At 38.1% G+C, this 16,423-nt stretch overlaps 1 protein-coding gene across 1 annotated transcript in view; it reads left to right on the top strand.

Moving 5' to 3' along the window:
• LOC106880954 (cytochrome P450 27C1) overlaps nt 1-9,257 on the top strand; it is a 104,250-nt gene extending 94,993 nt beyond the window's left edge. The window contains exons 7-10 of the mRNA XM_089349981.1: nt 3,719-3,797; nt 7,022-7,178; nt 7,831-7,874; nt 9,065-9,257. Of these exons, the coding sequence (XP_089206107.1) occupies nt 3,719-3,797; nt 7,022-7,178; nt 7,831-7,874; nt 9,065-9,175 (391 nt within the window). The 3' untranslated portion in view covers nt 9,176-9,257. The remainder of the gene's footprint in view (nt 1-3,718; nt 3,798-7,021; nt 7,179-7,830; nt 7,875-9,064) is intronic.
• The last annotated feature ends 7,166 nt before the right edge of the window (nt 9,258-16,423 follow it).

Raw genomic sequence — 16,423 nt, forward strand, 5'->3', positions numbered from 1 at the left:
TTTGGTCGGCTCGAGGCTTTAGTAGAAGACACTTGCCCAAGGTGTCACGTAGTGGGACTGAACACGGAACCATGTGGTTGAGAAACAAGCTTCTTACCACACAGCCACTCCTTGCGCCTTTCTCTCTATATATATAAGCTGTGTGTTGAGAATTTGAACTCAGAACATAAAGACAGACGAGATTACGCTAAACATTTCGCCCGGCGTGCTAACGTTTCTGCCAGCTCTCCGATGTCGGTGTGTTCACGTCCCCGTAATTTAGAAGTTCAGCAAAAGAGACCGATAGAATAAGTACTAAGTCTACAAAGAATAAGTCCTAGGATCGATTTGTTTGATTAAAGGCGGTGCTCCAGCATGGCTGCAGTCAAATGGCTGAAACTAGTAAAAGAGTATTACTTTCGAAATTAATAAAAACCAAAGTGTATTTCAAAAGAAATATGGTAACAAAAGGGTTCAAGATACATTGAATGATGTATTCCTAGATACACTATGTCGAAAATAAGCCACGGGATGGTCATGCATGGATGTTTTTTTTTACCCATAAATCTGAAAGAAGCCCGTCGTATATATGTACATATATATATGTTTGTGTGTCTGTGTTTGTCCCCCCCAACATCGCTTGATAATCGATGCCGGTGTGTTTACGTCCCCGTAACCTAGCGGTTCGGCAAAAAGAGACCGATAGAATAATTACTAGGCTTACAAAGAATAAGTCCTGGGGTCGATTTGCTCGACTAAAAGGCGATGAACCCAGCATGGCCGCAGTCAAATGGCTGAAACAAGTAAAAGAGTATAAGTCTGCTGAGCGACAAGCATGGCCTCTAAGAATCCTCCCCCCCCCCCCCTCCGTTCACTAACAACCAATTCTGTCCAGGTTCCTGGTTAAGCTACCAACACATGTAATTCTTCAATGCTAAATGAAAGGAGGCACCGTGTTTCACCCTCAGTCTTGGTAGGTCTAAGAAAACACTTCTTTCAACACTTTCTCCATTTCCACAGTTCTTCGTAGCAGGCACATCCTTAAAACAAAAAAAGGAAAACGATAACAACATGAAGAAATAACCTTGCTTATTGACGTACCAACCCGGCAGCCCACCCGACCCCGCCTGTCCCCCTCGCCACCCCCTTTTCGTAAGTAATTATTCGGCCTCCCAGAGGGCTACACCGCCCACTTCTAGAACTTCTTTTACTGCTGCTGTCAGAGAATTATATAGTGAAGCTTGTAAGAATAGAAATATGATTAAAATACCATTTTGGCGGAGAACTGGTGAATGTTCTACGAAAAGGCACTGACCCGAATCTTGAGACTACAGACAGCTGGAGCAGTCACTCATCACTCATTGGAACTGGATTCACCGCTTAAGCCTTCGAATCCCTTCTCTTTGAACTTGATGCCTCTATCAGACAACATTACTTTCTCAACCTCTCTCTTTTTCTTTACTTTTTCTTTTCTCTTCGAACTTTTTTTTTTACTGAATCTATGAAACTCTAATGCTAACTATTTCAATACTTTAGGTTTTTTTTTAAAAACTTTATTTGTTTTTACGTTTTATCATCCTTTTTCCCAAATACCTCGACCGGCAGGTGGCGGAGTGGTGGTAGTGTTGATTGTGAGGGGTGTGTTTGGAGCAAACCAATGACCAAAGTTACACTTAGAAAGCAAATGAACGCAAACATACATACGATCTCACACACAAACACATACATGTGTATATATATATATATATATATATATATATATATATATATATATATATATATATATATATATATATATATTTATAAATATATATATTCTTTTACTTGTTTCAGTCATTTGACTGCAGCCGTGCTGGAGCACCGCCTTTTAGTCGAACAAGTCAACCCCAGGACGTATTCGTTGTGAGCCTAGTACTTATTCTATCGGAATCTTTTGCCGAACCGCTAAGTTACGGGGATGTAAACACACCAGCATCGGTTAAGCGATGGGAGGACAAACACAAGCACACAAACATATACGACGGGCTTCTTTCAGTTTCCGTTTACCAAATACACTCACGAGGCTTTGGTCGGCCCGAGGCTATAGTAGAAAACACTTGCCCAAGGTGTCACGCAGTGGGATTGAACCCGAAACCATGTGGTGGCCACGCCTGTTAACACTTGTTAACTTTTTCATATGTTTTATTTTGACATTATATTGCGATATAAATATGGTTTCCATAATCTATTTTTGTATGGATTTTTATAAAATATATAAGTATTCTCCTCCAGCATTTTCCAATCAAATTCGTATTGTGATTTGTGGCGTAATGTTGCAAGTGCATGGTGAGTCTACACGAGAGTGTTGTACCGGTCTGTCCTATGTAGCAGTTTGTGTTCTGAAGGTTACAACTTTCAGTTTTATGGTCAACTTTACAGTTTGTTCTTGGTCTCACGTGCTTTTAGTGTGTTGTTGATGTTTGTTGTCAGTTGAGTAATGAGAGACACACACACCTGTGTTATTCTCGTACGATCTAATTACGACATCCTCCTCATTCGCAACATCGTTGAACGAATCAGGAATAGATCTAGCTTTGGCAGTATGCTGACCAATAATGGATCAGTTCAGAGCGTTCGACCGGGTGAATTATCACTACCTAGTGGCTGTCCTAAGAGCTGCTGAGTTCGGTCCGATCTTTAGACTCTCTAGATACCCACAAGGTATAGCGGCATCAGTTTGGTGGACAAATTAAGCGGTCACCTCGGAACCGTTCAGCAACAACAGTCGGTCAGAAGTAGCTAAATACACTTCAGTAGTGTGTGCTTATTGCCTGATCACCGTCTCAAGAAATATCTGACCAGATGGGTTAGGTCCTGCTGGTCAAGAAAGCCATCCGCTGTGAAAACGCACCCCCATTTCAACACTAGCGTCGATGTATTAAACTTACCACATCCCACTCCACCCCTGATATTACTAGCCGTTTTTTTTCTTTTATTCTTTTACTTGTTTCAGTCATTTGACTGCACCCATGTTCGAGTACCACCTTTAGTCGAGCAAATCGACCCCAGGACTTATTCTATCAGTCTCTTTTGCCGAACCGCTATGTTACGGGGACGCAAACGCATCAGCATCGGTTGTCAAATGATGTTGGTGGGGGGAAAAACATACACACACACATATAGATATATGACGTGCTTCTTTCAGTTTCTGTCCACCAAATCCACTCACAAAGCTTTGTTCGGCCCAAGGCTATAGTAGAAGACACTTGCCCAAGGTGCCACCATGTGGCTGGTAAGCAAGCTACTTACCACACAGCCACTCCTTCGCCTTGTGCAAAATTTGAAACTATTGTTGATGTTATTGTTGCTGTTGTTATTGACTCTTTATGTTCTGAGATCAAATCCAGCGGATATCAGCTTTATCCTCCATCCCTCGGGGGTCAATAAACCCCTCCCCTCAAAGCTACTGGCGTTGTTGTTGTTAGGGTGGCGAGCTGACAGAATCTTTATTGCCGGAGAAAATGCTTAACGTTCCATACGTTGTAAGTTCAAATTCTGCCGGGTTCGACTTTGCGTTTCATCTTTTGGGTGTCGATAAATTAAGTACCAGTGAAACACTGGGGTCGAGGAAATCGACTCTACACTTCCCCTAAAATTACTGGCCCTGTGCCAAAACTTGAACCCATTTTTGCTGCTGTTGTTGTTGTCGCTGCCATTTACTTAAACCTGTTCAATGATATTTGTGTTGTTGTTGTTGCAGACTTTATCCAGTTATCCCAATCGGAGCCAGAATTACCACAGAAGATATTGTATTAGATGGCTACCACATACCAAAGGGGGTAAGTTAACACACACACACACTAAATACATCGTATGAAGAATAATCTTGCAACGTAAAAAAAAACTAGGTCAGCTTCTTTCCCTTTTTTTTTTCTTTTTTTTTTTTTACGTGTCTTTATTCGACTTCGTCTTTATCTCCTCTTTTATCCTTCACTTCAGGCTTATCTTCTTTCAGCCATTAGAATTTATTTTCTTTTTCTTTCTCCCTACTGTTTCGAGACTTTGTTTATTTATTTATTCGCTACTTCTTTCACGATTCTTCAAAGAACGACTGTTTGGCAATATTTTCTACTACGTATATCTACTATGATGAGAGGAACTCAGGCAGGCATGGTTGTGTAGCTAAGAAGTTTGCTTGATAACTACGCGATCCCTGGTTCGATCTCACTGTGTGTAACTTTGGCCAAGGGATATTCCTACCAAAGCCTCCAGTCGATCTGAGTCTTCTGATAGAAATTCAGTAAACAAACACACGCGCATATTGTTTGAAACTTCGAAGTTACTGTCTATAATATTCTTGTTTAAGAATAATAAATTTGCACTCTACAAATGTATAGATCAGATTAATATAAAAATGTTTCTGTAAACTACGAAACAAATGGTAGTCTGAAGGAGCAAGGTCGGGAGAATAAGGTGGATGAGGACTTTTTTCCCAACCAAGGTCTTTGATCTTCTGTGATGTGATCATTGCAGTGTGGGGTCGCGCATTGTCCTGACGAAACATCACTCCTTTTCGATTCACTAAAGCGGGTCTTTTTTTCTTCAAAGCTTGGTTCAAACGCTCTCATTGCTGACAGTAGACTTGAGCATTGATTGTTGCATGAGGTGGTAATTCAAAGTGAATTATTCCTTTGCAATCTCTCCAGATAGAGAGAAGAACCTTTTCCCCATGAAGTTCCCTTCTCGGTTGTGATTGAGCTTTTTTCCTTTTACCAAACCACTGTTTATGGCGTTTAACATTTCGATAGAAGATCCATTTTTCGTCACTAGTCACAAGTCTATACAAAAAGGGTGAAATGAGTTCGCGAGAATGGAGAGAAGAGCAGATGTCAACTCGGGATTTGCGGTTGCTTTCGGACAATACGTGAGGCACCCATTTTCCAAGTTTAGGAAGCTTTCCAAGTTGATGAAGATGACGATGAACAGTTGTATGGTTTGAACTAAGCTTTATTGCCAATTCTTCAACTGATAATGCAAGATTTTCTTCAAGTAATGCCTCAAGGAGCTTATCATCAAAGTCAACTGGACGTCCTGTTTGATCTTCATCTTCAAGGCTGAAATCTCCACTTCTGAATTTTGCAAACCATCTTCTGAAAGTTCTTTCATTCAAGCTTTCTTTCCCATAAACTGAATGAATGTTTCGAGTCGCTTCGACTGCAGAGTTTCCTTTTTTGTACTCATAAAGCATTATGTGCCTTAAATGCTCTTTGGATACTTCCATGTTAGAAAGGGTTTTAATCAAATAAATTTTAATTCTATTATTCTGTAAAATAATATTTAATTAGGTTAAATTTACACAAATGCATAAAAATAATTTTTAATTCCATTAGACATTCTAAAATACTATTAAATTTCATTCAATTTTAAAAAAGGTAAAATCGGACAGAACTTATGGAATGACCTGATACTATAGCCCTAGGCAAATCAAAGCCTTGTGAGTGAATTTGGCAGACGGAAACTGAAAGAAGCCCGATATATATGTATCACCGCTTGGCAATTGATGTTGATTCGTTTACGTCCCCGTAACTTAGAGGTTCGGCATAAAAGACCGATAGAATAAGTACTAGGCTTTAAAAAAATGTACTAGGATCGATTTATTCGACTAAAAATTCTTCAAGGTGATGCCCCAACATGGCCGCAGACTAATGACTGAAACAAGCGGAAGATAAGCTACACACACACATATATACATCAAACATGCTCTGCACATAAGTATGTTTCTATTAGTTTCCCCTCAAACGTGAAACCAATCTCAGGGTTTCGTTGTACATTTAGATAAGTAAATATATGTTCCATCGGCGCGCGCGTGTGTGATAACGATTTAGGATATATTTAATGTTTTCCTTTACCGATTTCAAGCCAGTCACTAACAAAGTGACAGCTTTTGGGTTTTGTGCATACGTCAATTGGATAGATTGCGTGCAAATGTCAGTATTTGTAAATGTGTGAATAAACTTTCGCTAATGTTACTTTAATCCACAAATGTATGTCAAGTCATTGTTAGTGCTATAGTTAACACGTAACCCAGTACAGCCCGTCTCATGGTCGCGGGCCGTTGGCGACTAAACTTGCAACCAAAGTTGTTGGACATCGCACAGGGCAAAAAGCAAAACCTATCGATGGTCCAATGAACTCAGTAGAGTCAACGGTTATCTAACATTTTTCGTTTAGACGTTTATCCCTCTTGCAGAAGGAAAACTTTCTAACGCTTGCTACTTCGTTTGCATTCATTGATACAGGTTAGTTCTTCCTTTTGGGCAAATGTATTCGTTGTTTAGTGAGTGGGATTGGCTCTGTACAAGGCCTTTCTTCACTTTAAAAAGCTTTATGCACAGGCGTCTGTTGCATACAATGACTGGTTGTAGAGAAATAAAACGCTCAATGAAAAAATTCCATGGTGGAATGAAGGTATGTGTCAGCGTGGGCGGTAAGCTCTCTTTAACACCAGCTTCAAAAGACAGCCATCGTCGTCACATTTGTGCAAAAAGAGTGTAGGTCTCTTGCAGAACTGAAAAACCATATCTGTGTTGCTCTAAGAGAACAACCAAACGAAGGCATTTCTCGAAATGGAATTGCAGCCATCATTTATGTTTGTTTCTGTTATGTTTACATTTGACAGAAGTTTTGATGGGAATATTCCATAGCAGAAGAGGATTGTCTTTTTTGCGGATGGCATTGTAAAATGTTTTAACGACAGCATCATGCCGCACCGGGAGGTAGTACCGTGACGACATTTTAGGACAGCTGCTAATCACATGCGTGATGTTTTCCACAGAAACAGGACATAGCCTACACATGCGGTTGCACCCTGGGATTACAAGAGCGTCACTGTCTCTCTTGTTCACTAGGTACTTTATGACAATCTCCTGTTCCTGGATTGCAAACGCATAGCCTTCAAAGTGTGATATGATGTAAGTAGGTAGGTATCTATATCTCTACCTATTTATCTATTTATGTGTATAGACAGATTTTTATCGAATCATCTTTCATTTCTTTCAAACAGACCTGTCTCATGATCAACAATTACGCAATGTCACGCGATGAAAGGAATTTCCCCAATGCTAATGAATTCATCCCTGAGAGATGGTTTCGCAGTGACACCCGCAAATTCCACCCTTTTGCAGTAATTCCGTTTGGACACGGCTCCCGGAGTTGCATCGGTGAGTATCAACATTCAATGTGCCTAAATGCATCACAGATAGTTAATTTCTGGTGTTGTTGTACTTGTTTCAGTCATTGGACTATGGCATGCTGGGACGACATCTTAGAGAGGTTTTAGTACAATGTTTCTCAAGGGAATAAAACTTGCAACAAAGTTTGATTAAAACTTCTGTTTAATGTGTGTGTGTGTGTGCGCGTATTTATGTATATATGATGATGGATTAGAGGGTAAGGAAGGTAGAGGGTGGGGTTGTTAAGGGCATGTGTTGTGCCTGTCCCTTTTGAATCTCTATTCGAAAGGGACAGATTATGAAGGTGGGTTTGTGAGAGAGCAAAAGAAGAGAAATATAGTATGAGGTGAAGTCGGGTGGAGGAAGGGGAGGAAGATGGGTTGCGGGGGGAGGTTTTTTTCAGGGACAGATGGTGGGCAGAGGCATGGACTTAAAGGACATGCCTTTATGGCTTCGGTTTTACTTTGCTAGACTGGTCTTCTCATGTACAGTAAATTACCAATCCCCTCGGTCCTTTGTCATTTCTGTGAGATTCAACATCTGAGACGAGGAACGAAGTGGTGAAAAGTTATTTTCAGGTGTCTGTGTGTATTTATGTATGGATATGTACAAATCAAACATGGTTTCTCTTTGATTTCAGGTCGACGAATTGCTGAACTTGAGCTTTACCTTGCAATAACACATGTAAGTCTACAGATCATTCATTGTTTCTCTTTTACTTTAAACTTGCTATCGTTAATCCTTGGACTTATAAAGGAAACTGCACACCAAAATCTCTGCTCGTCTACTAAATTAGCAGGACCAAACTGAGTGATGCTTAAGATGCCTTGATGGATTTAGTTACATCTTTTTACTCTCATCATCGTCGTCATCATTTAACGTTACTCTCCCTTCTTGCATTACAAGATTCGTGGAGGCCGGATGCCATTCCTGTCACTGACCCTCACCTGTTTCCATGCAAGGTAATATTTCTCCAAAGCCAGACATGCTTCAATGGGAGATTAGGAGTGAAGAATACCTTTTGTGTGACGGTGATGCTTGTCTTCATCATTATCATCATCGTCGTTATCGATTAACCTCCGCTTTCCATGCTGGCATGAGTTGAACTGTTTGACTGAGGGCTGGCAAACCAGAAGGCTGCACCAGGCTCAATCTGATCTGTCAAAGCTTCTAGAGCTAGATGCCTTTCCTAACGCCAACCACTCCGAGAGTGCAGTGGGTGCTTTTTACGTGCCACCGACACGGGAGCCAGTAAGGTACACTGGCAACGACCACGCTTGAATGGTACTTTTTACGGGCCACTGGCAAAGGAGCCAGTTACGCTGCACCTCAATACAAACACACCCACACGAGCATACATGCACGTGTGGGTGTGGCCGAGTGGGTACCACCAGTTTTTTGTCTCTGTCTGGAACTATAGTTGCCCAAGATACCACGCAATATGAAATTCTTAACCACAGCCATATATATGCACCTATTCTGAATTCAAAATTATTCCAAGAGAGACTTAGCCCTCTCTTCCAGTAACGACCAGTCAATGAATGTTATATGATTTAATCAATTGTCCCCTTTCTTAAAATGCATAACCCTTTAGTATTCAAACCAGCCATATCAAGCTTGAATATTCTACCTGCTTTATATTTAAACTGACCAGATCTGGCATCTTACACCTATCTAACAATGTCATTCTAAAAGTAAACCAACATGTCATCAAAAATCTCGAAATTTTTAGATAGTTCATGATTTATTCAAAACAATGTAAATAAACAAGCATTACTTTTGATAGAGTAATCTGAATGCTAAAGGGTTAAAAAAAAAACCAATTTTGATGCCAGATACAATGATATAATTGTATTTTCTTCATATATTTCCAGTTGTGTCAAAATTTCCGGCTTAAAGTGGAAGATGGCTTTGAAGTGGAACCATTTCTAAGAACTGTTCTCACTGTTGGGAAAAACTTTCCAATACAATTCATTGAACGGTAAAATTGGAATAGTTTCCTGGAAGGAGAAAAAAAAAACAGAAATTAAACGAAGACAAGGAAAAAACTGATATTTCAAAAATAAACTTTGTAGTTCTTTGATAAACCAAAATTTCTCAATGCGCTTTCAATGGAAAATAGAAAAAAAAAATACATTGCATGAAATATCTTAAAACAGTTTTTTAAACAGCAGACACACACACACACACACACACACACACACACACACACACACATATATATATATATATACATGTATATATGTGTGTACATTTATATGTGTATACATATAAATATATATGTGTATTTATTTGTACATATATAGATATATATATTTGTGTGTATGTATGTATATACATGCATATATATCAATATATTTATGAAAGTGTATGTAAATGTAAAAATAAAATCTCATGCACACATATACACATACACATTTATGCTCACATATGCTTATATATATGTGTGTGTGTGTGTACCTATATATATATATATCAGACTGGAGCCTGGTGTTGCCATCCGGTTTCACCAGTCCTCAGTCAAATCGTCCAACCCATGCTAGCATGGAAAGCGGACGTTAAACGATGATGATGATGATGATGATATCTGTGAGTGTATGTGTATATTGTACAGATTTATACGAATACAGTTTCGTATAGTTGTAGATATTTAGATAGCTAGAAATAAAATTAATTCTACACAAGAAATATGCTTTATTCCACACACACATAAATTTATTTTGTGTATGTCAATACACAAAACTTGATGTATGGATGTGTATATGCGTGTGTATATATGTATATATACATATGTATATGTACAGATCTTTGAGCTGGAACCCAGAGGATGCAGATGAGATCTATATATATAATATATGTATATATATTATTGATGCGTGTGTGTCCTGTTACAAATGTATTTACATATATCTCCCTAAAACCATGGAAACAAACATACCTACTACAAGCAACACAACACTGGCAGTACCCTTTCTCCAAAGATGTAATCTTTGGATTGGCTCAAACCACAGAAAATTCAACATGACTTGTAGAAATTAGTTATTGTCTCTTGGCATTCTGGTTTATATTTTTCATTTCGTACAACCAGTGTGGAAACTGTGTACCAGTCATATGCTGGTGTAGGCAAAGTCCACAATATTGCTTCACTTTATATATACACATGACTGTCCTGAATCTGAATGTATAGTTAATGATTTGTTCTTTTGTTTTTTTTGTTTTTTTTGTATTTCTTCAGCCCTATGATTCATGGGGCCAGCTACCCGGTTTCCATGGTGTGTAAGTTACCAAGATCACAACATTCCCTCTGAATGGGATACGGGTCTTTTGCAGGGTTGAAAGCTAGCAATTTTGAGGGAAAGGGGACCCTGAAAGAATGAAAGGCAAAGTGAACATTGGCAGGTTTTAAACTCAGAACCCAAAGTGTTGGGAGAGTTTCCTCTAAGCATTTTGTCCAAACATCTAAGAACGCTGTCAGATCATTGCCTATATATTACCAACAAGAATACATATTTATTACAAACAGGCTGTTTCATATTGCAGAAAATAGGGTCATTTGTTATAGAACAGAGCAGGATACAGATAAAAGTGCAGTAAGGGAATGTAACTATTAACAGTAACCAGAGAAAGAGAGTTGGGTGGGGCAGAGAGAATACAAAAGCTTATAAAGAGAGTGTGTACATTCACCCTTGAGTGAGTACTAAAGCACTGGTTGAAGTGGTGTACAAGGGCATCCAGCAATGATGTGAGAGAGACGAGGTCTTCTTGATCCATCAAGGTGAGCAGATCTATCCAGCCCATGCCCACAAGGAGAGTGATGTAAATTGGTGATGATGATAATATATTTACATATTATATTCATATGCATACATACATTAGACATATGTGTGTGTATGTATATATATATATATATATATGTGCATAAATATATATATGTATGTATATATATATATATATATATATAAATATATATATAGATATAGATATATATGCATATGCACACCTTGGTGAAGCAGAATATTTTAATGTGTACATGATTATATCAACAACACTACCTTGAAAGGATGAAATGCAATCAAATCTACAAGTTATTTCATCCAATGTGCCATCCACAGGTGGAAAAGATGGGTTTGGATTTGAAACATTTACCTGTCAGTTGCTATACAATCATACTACCATTTATTCTACAAAGTGCCTAGGTGTACAATATATATATATACAAACACATACATGCACATATATATATATATATATATATATATATATATATATATATATATATATATATATATATATATATATATATATATACAAGAAGTGTGTTTTTAAATACCTAAAAACAATTAACATCGACTGAATAAAGAACTCAGTACTGGTGTAGAGTCTGATGTTAATTAAAATTTGTTGACAGTGACTTTAAAGTTTCATTGGTGATAGCTTATTCAATACTTTCAGTGAGCCATCGCCTTGCCAAACTTTAGAATCAAAGTTAAAAAATTTATATACATACATAACATATATATGTTATGTATGTATATGAATTTTTTAACTTATATATATTTATATATATATATATATATATATATATATATATATATTTATATATATATATATATATATATATATATATATATATATATGTATACATAATATATATACATATATATATATACATATACATATATACATATATATACATCATCATCATCATCATCATCGTTTAACGTCCGCTTTCCATGCTAGCATGGGTTGGACGATTTGACTGAGGACTGGTGAAACCGGATGGCAACACCAGGCTCCAGTCTGATTTGGCAGAGTTTCTACAGCTGGATGCCCTTCCTAACGCCAACCACTCAGAGAGTGTAGTGGGTGCTTTTACGTGTCACCCGCACGAAAACGGCCACGCTCGAAATGGTGTCTTTTATGTGCCACCCGCACAAGCCAGTCCAGGGGCACTGGCAACGATCTCGCTCGAAAATCCTACAGGAGCCAGTCAGGCGGTACTGGCAACGGCCACGCTCAAAATGGTGCATCTCATGTGCCACCCGCACAAGAACCAGTCCAGGGGCACTGGCAACGATCTTACTTGGCTTGCCGGGTCTTCTCACGCACAGCCCATTTCCAAAGGTCTCGGTCCGTAGTCATCGCCTCGGTGAGGCCCAATGTACGAAGGTCTTGCCTCACCACCTCAGCCCAGGTCTTCCTGGGCCTACCTCTTCCACGGGTTCCCTCAACTGTTAGGGTGTGGCACTTTTTCACGCAGCTATCCTCCTCCATTCTCACCACATGTCCATACCAGCGCAATCGTCTCTCTTGCACGCCACAACTGATGCTTCTAATGTTCAGCTTTTCTCTCAAGATACTTACACTCTGACGGGTATTCACATTGACATTACACATCCAACGGAGCATACTGGCTTCATTCCTTGCGAGCTTACGTATGTCCTCAGCAGTTACAGCCCATGTATATATATATATATATATATATATATATATATATATATATATATATATATATATATATATACATGTATATGTGTGTGTGCGTGTGGGTATATATTTGTACATTTTATTACTGTTGTTGCACAAACAAAGATTAATCATTTTGATTTGCTTGTGCAGCATTTCTAGTAAAGTTAAAACAGCTTTCAATTCCTCTCCGCCCCCTCTCTCTCTCTCTCTCTCTCTCTCTCTCTCTCTCTCTTTCTACAGCAGATGTGTAGAGTTCTTAACTATCTCAGGGGAACCAAATAAGCGTGAAGTCAGTATGGCTGGGCCGATAAAGTAGAAGTGAGCCATATTGTGTCAGTGGGTCTTTTTCATTAAGTTTCTTAGTAAGGCAGACTCTACTGCATATCAGATAGATCCTTGATGAAAGGGTAAGCAATATGTCGTGATTGGCTAGCATGTGGACACACACATACACAAATATATATATGTATATATATATAGAGATATATATATGTGTGTGTGTGTGTTTGCATATGTTGAAGCGATGCCAGCATGGACAATGAGCGATGTTGATTATATATATTACATATATGTATGCACGTGTGTATGTATTGGCAGTTGTCAGTTGTGTAACATATTAGCTGCTGTTTATTAATGCCATTACAGAGACATTTACCTGAAGAGTGTTATAAAACATGAAAGTACTTGTAAAATTGTAAAAATACAAAAATAAAAGGTGAAAACTGGATTATCTTGGAGTTTGAGTGACTAATATATTTATCCATACACAATTCTACCAACTCTGAACTGTATATATGCATATATGTTTGTGTGTGTGTGTATTCATTATTCTCTCATCAACCTTTTCTGTTCATATTCCTGAAATACAACCCATCTTTCTTCTTTAGCCAACTTTCTTCTCTCTCTTCTCACTCATCATCACCATCACCCACTTTTTTGTGGATGGGTTGGACAGAGTATATTGAGGTAGATTTTTTATGATCAAATGTCCTTCCTACCACCAATCCTTATCTCTTTCCAACTAAAGTAATATTTCTCCATGGCCTGATTTGTTTTCATGGAACATCTGAAAGGAAAGAACCTCTTGTATGATAGTGATGTTCATCTACGAACTATCACAAGAAAAGGTGACACCAACACACACACACAGATATATATACAATATATATACATGTATCTCTCTCTCTCTCTATATATATATATATATGTGTGTGTGTGTGTTTGTGTATCTGTGTTTGTCCCCTGACCATCGCTTGACAACCAATGCTGGTGTCTTTACATCCCTGTAATCTAGTGGTTCGGCAAAAGAGACCAATAAAATAAGTACAAGGCTTAAAAAGAATAAGTTCTGGAGGTTGATTTGTTCGACTAAAGGCAGTGCTCCAGGATGGCCACAGTGAATGACTGAAACAAGTAAAAGAATAAAAGAATTTATGAGTGTATATATATATATATATGCACACACATACATATACAATATAAATACAAATATAATATATTTATTTATCTATATATACACAATGGGCTTCTTTCAGTTTCTATCTACCAAATTTACTCCAAAGTTCACTACACACACACATATTTTGATTAGCAAATATATATAAAGTGTGTGTGTATGTGTATATTCATATCCATGTAAACAAGCATTTACAAGCATTAAAATCTTTATGGCTTTACGGGTGCTTTTGGTTTGCTACATGTATTATATACGTACATACTACATGCATACATGCACATGTATATCTGTGTGTGTGTGTGCATACATATAAGAGGCTGAGCTCCTTTCAAGTGTTCAACCTCATGGAGGCAATGACCGAGACCTTTGGCATTATGTCATGCTTGAGAAGAAGGCCCATCAAACCGAACAAAATTGCAGTCATGGCAGATACCGGCGTCACACAAATGGCATGTAGGAGCACCCATTACACTCTCAGAGTGGTTGGCATTGGGAAGGGCACTGAGCCACAGAAACCATGCCAAAACAGACTGGAGTCTGGTGCAGCATGCCAGTCTGGTCAAACCGTCCAACCCATGCCAGCATGGACAATGGACATTAAATGATGATGATGATATATATATATATATATATATATATACATACTCATAAATGTGTGTTTATATAATTCTTTGTCACAATAATCTGGTGGGGGCTGACTGAAGAGGAGTTACAAGTAAACATGGCATTTTCCAGGACTGTTTAAAGCTGTCTAGAAGAATGGTAAAAGGTTTATCCCCAGATGACAGGAGACCTCACTCAAGTATTTCCAACAATTTGGACTCTACTAAAACCACCCCGGGGCCGGTGGGGAGAAGGAGGCTACTGTTGACTCAAGTTCTGGATTAACTCTACCATCCAAAGCATGAGCTGTTCCTATGACAGGCTTCCATAGTTTCTTTGTACCAAGTTTCCTTCACAAAGTTTTGGTCCAGACAGGGTTATCATAAAAAGTACAAGCCTTATGTACCACACTGAGGCAATGAAGCCCTATTTTTGGGAGACTAATTTCTTAATCATACAACCAGATGCGCATCGAAAGATTAACCTTTTCCTTTAATAAGTATTCTGCCTTATTTTTATGTAGTTATTGTTCCAGTTAAGCACATGGGCCCTTTTTTTAGCAATGAATGCTGTTTTTATTGTTGTTATTATTATCATTACTAGAAGTCATATGAATTGTTTGCAATATAAAGATGTGACACCTTAAGGCAGAAGTTCTCACTTACGGAACCCAGCACCCCATGAGGCCCTCAAGCTTCCTTCGGGTGGTCGTAGATGGTTTTTCCATCTATAAATATAATAAATTTTTCTTTAGCTGGTTTGTGTTTTACTTTTTATGGTGTAGTGCCTAAAAAAATCCAGTTTTTGGATCTCACCTGGATATTAAAAAGATCCAAGGACCACTGCTTTAATAGCTCAGTACAGTACCTCTTTAGACCATGAAACAAAACTCATGCTTAGACCTACTCCATACTATTTGATTAGACACCAATGGTTATCTCATATATAAACATCACATAAACAGATGACATGAGAAGAGGAATCAAGGAAGCTTACAGCATTTTAACCCTTATATACTCATAAAAAAGTGAAGTCTTAAAATTTCACTGCATTTAGATTAAACATTATGGTAAGCTTTCACAATCTGGAAGAGAAAGACAGTATGCAACTGTTAGCTACGGGTGTCGACTACCTACTGAACATTTCAGATGCCCAGCCAGATGCTTCCTGACAAGTTCATGTCAAAACAAGTAGGAGCAGGTTTTGCGTTGTGAAAACGCAATGAGACAGATATGTGGGTTAATTCTGAGCTTTTTGTTTAAAGATGGGTGTTGTTCTTCATCCTTCAAGAACGACAGCTACTATCTCATCTCTAGTACAATCTGCAAAGAGGATTCATTGAGATGTCACAAGTTCAAATTACAGTAACATTGTTGGGTACAATAAACACAGGTAGAACTCATATTGTACCAAATCAAAGATATGTTATACTAATTAGCATTTTGATGTTTTCAATAAGTTTCATGTTTAGAAACTTCAAATTTTCTTTTCCATGGCAGTGAGAGTAATTCTGTCTGATGCCAATTGAGAGAAGAATTGCAAAACTAAAGTTGTGGTTCAGAGCAATTCCTGTTGTTGATAAATCTTCTCTTAATTGCAAAACTGATCCCAAACCAACAACATTCTTTGAGCTATTTTCATCTGTTTTATAGCCAAAGTCATCTCATATTTGAAGGTAGACATCATAATAATAATAATATTCCTT

This window comes from Octopus bimaculoides, chromosome 3 (genome assembly GCF_046866305.1).
Source record: "Octopus bimaculoides isolate indiv1 chromosome 3, ASM4686630v1, whole genome shotgun sequence".
Taxonomy (NCBI): Eukaryota; Metazoa; Mollusca; class Cephalopoda; order Octopoda; family Octopodidae; genus Octopus; species Octopus bimaculoides.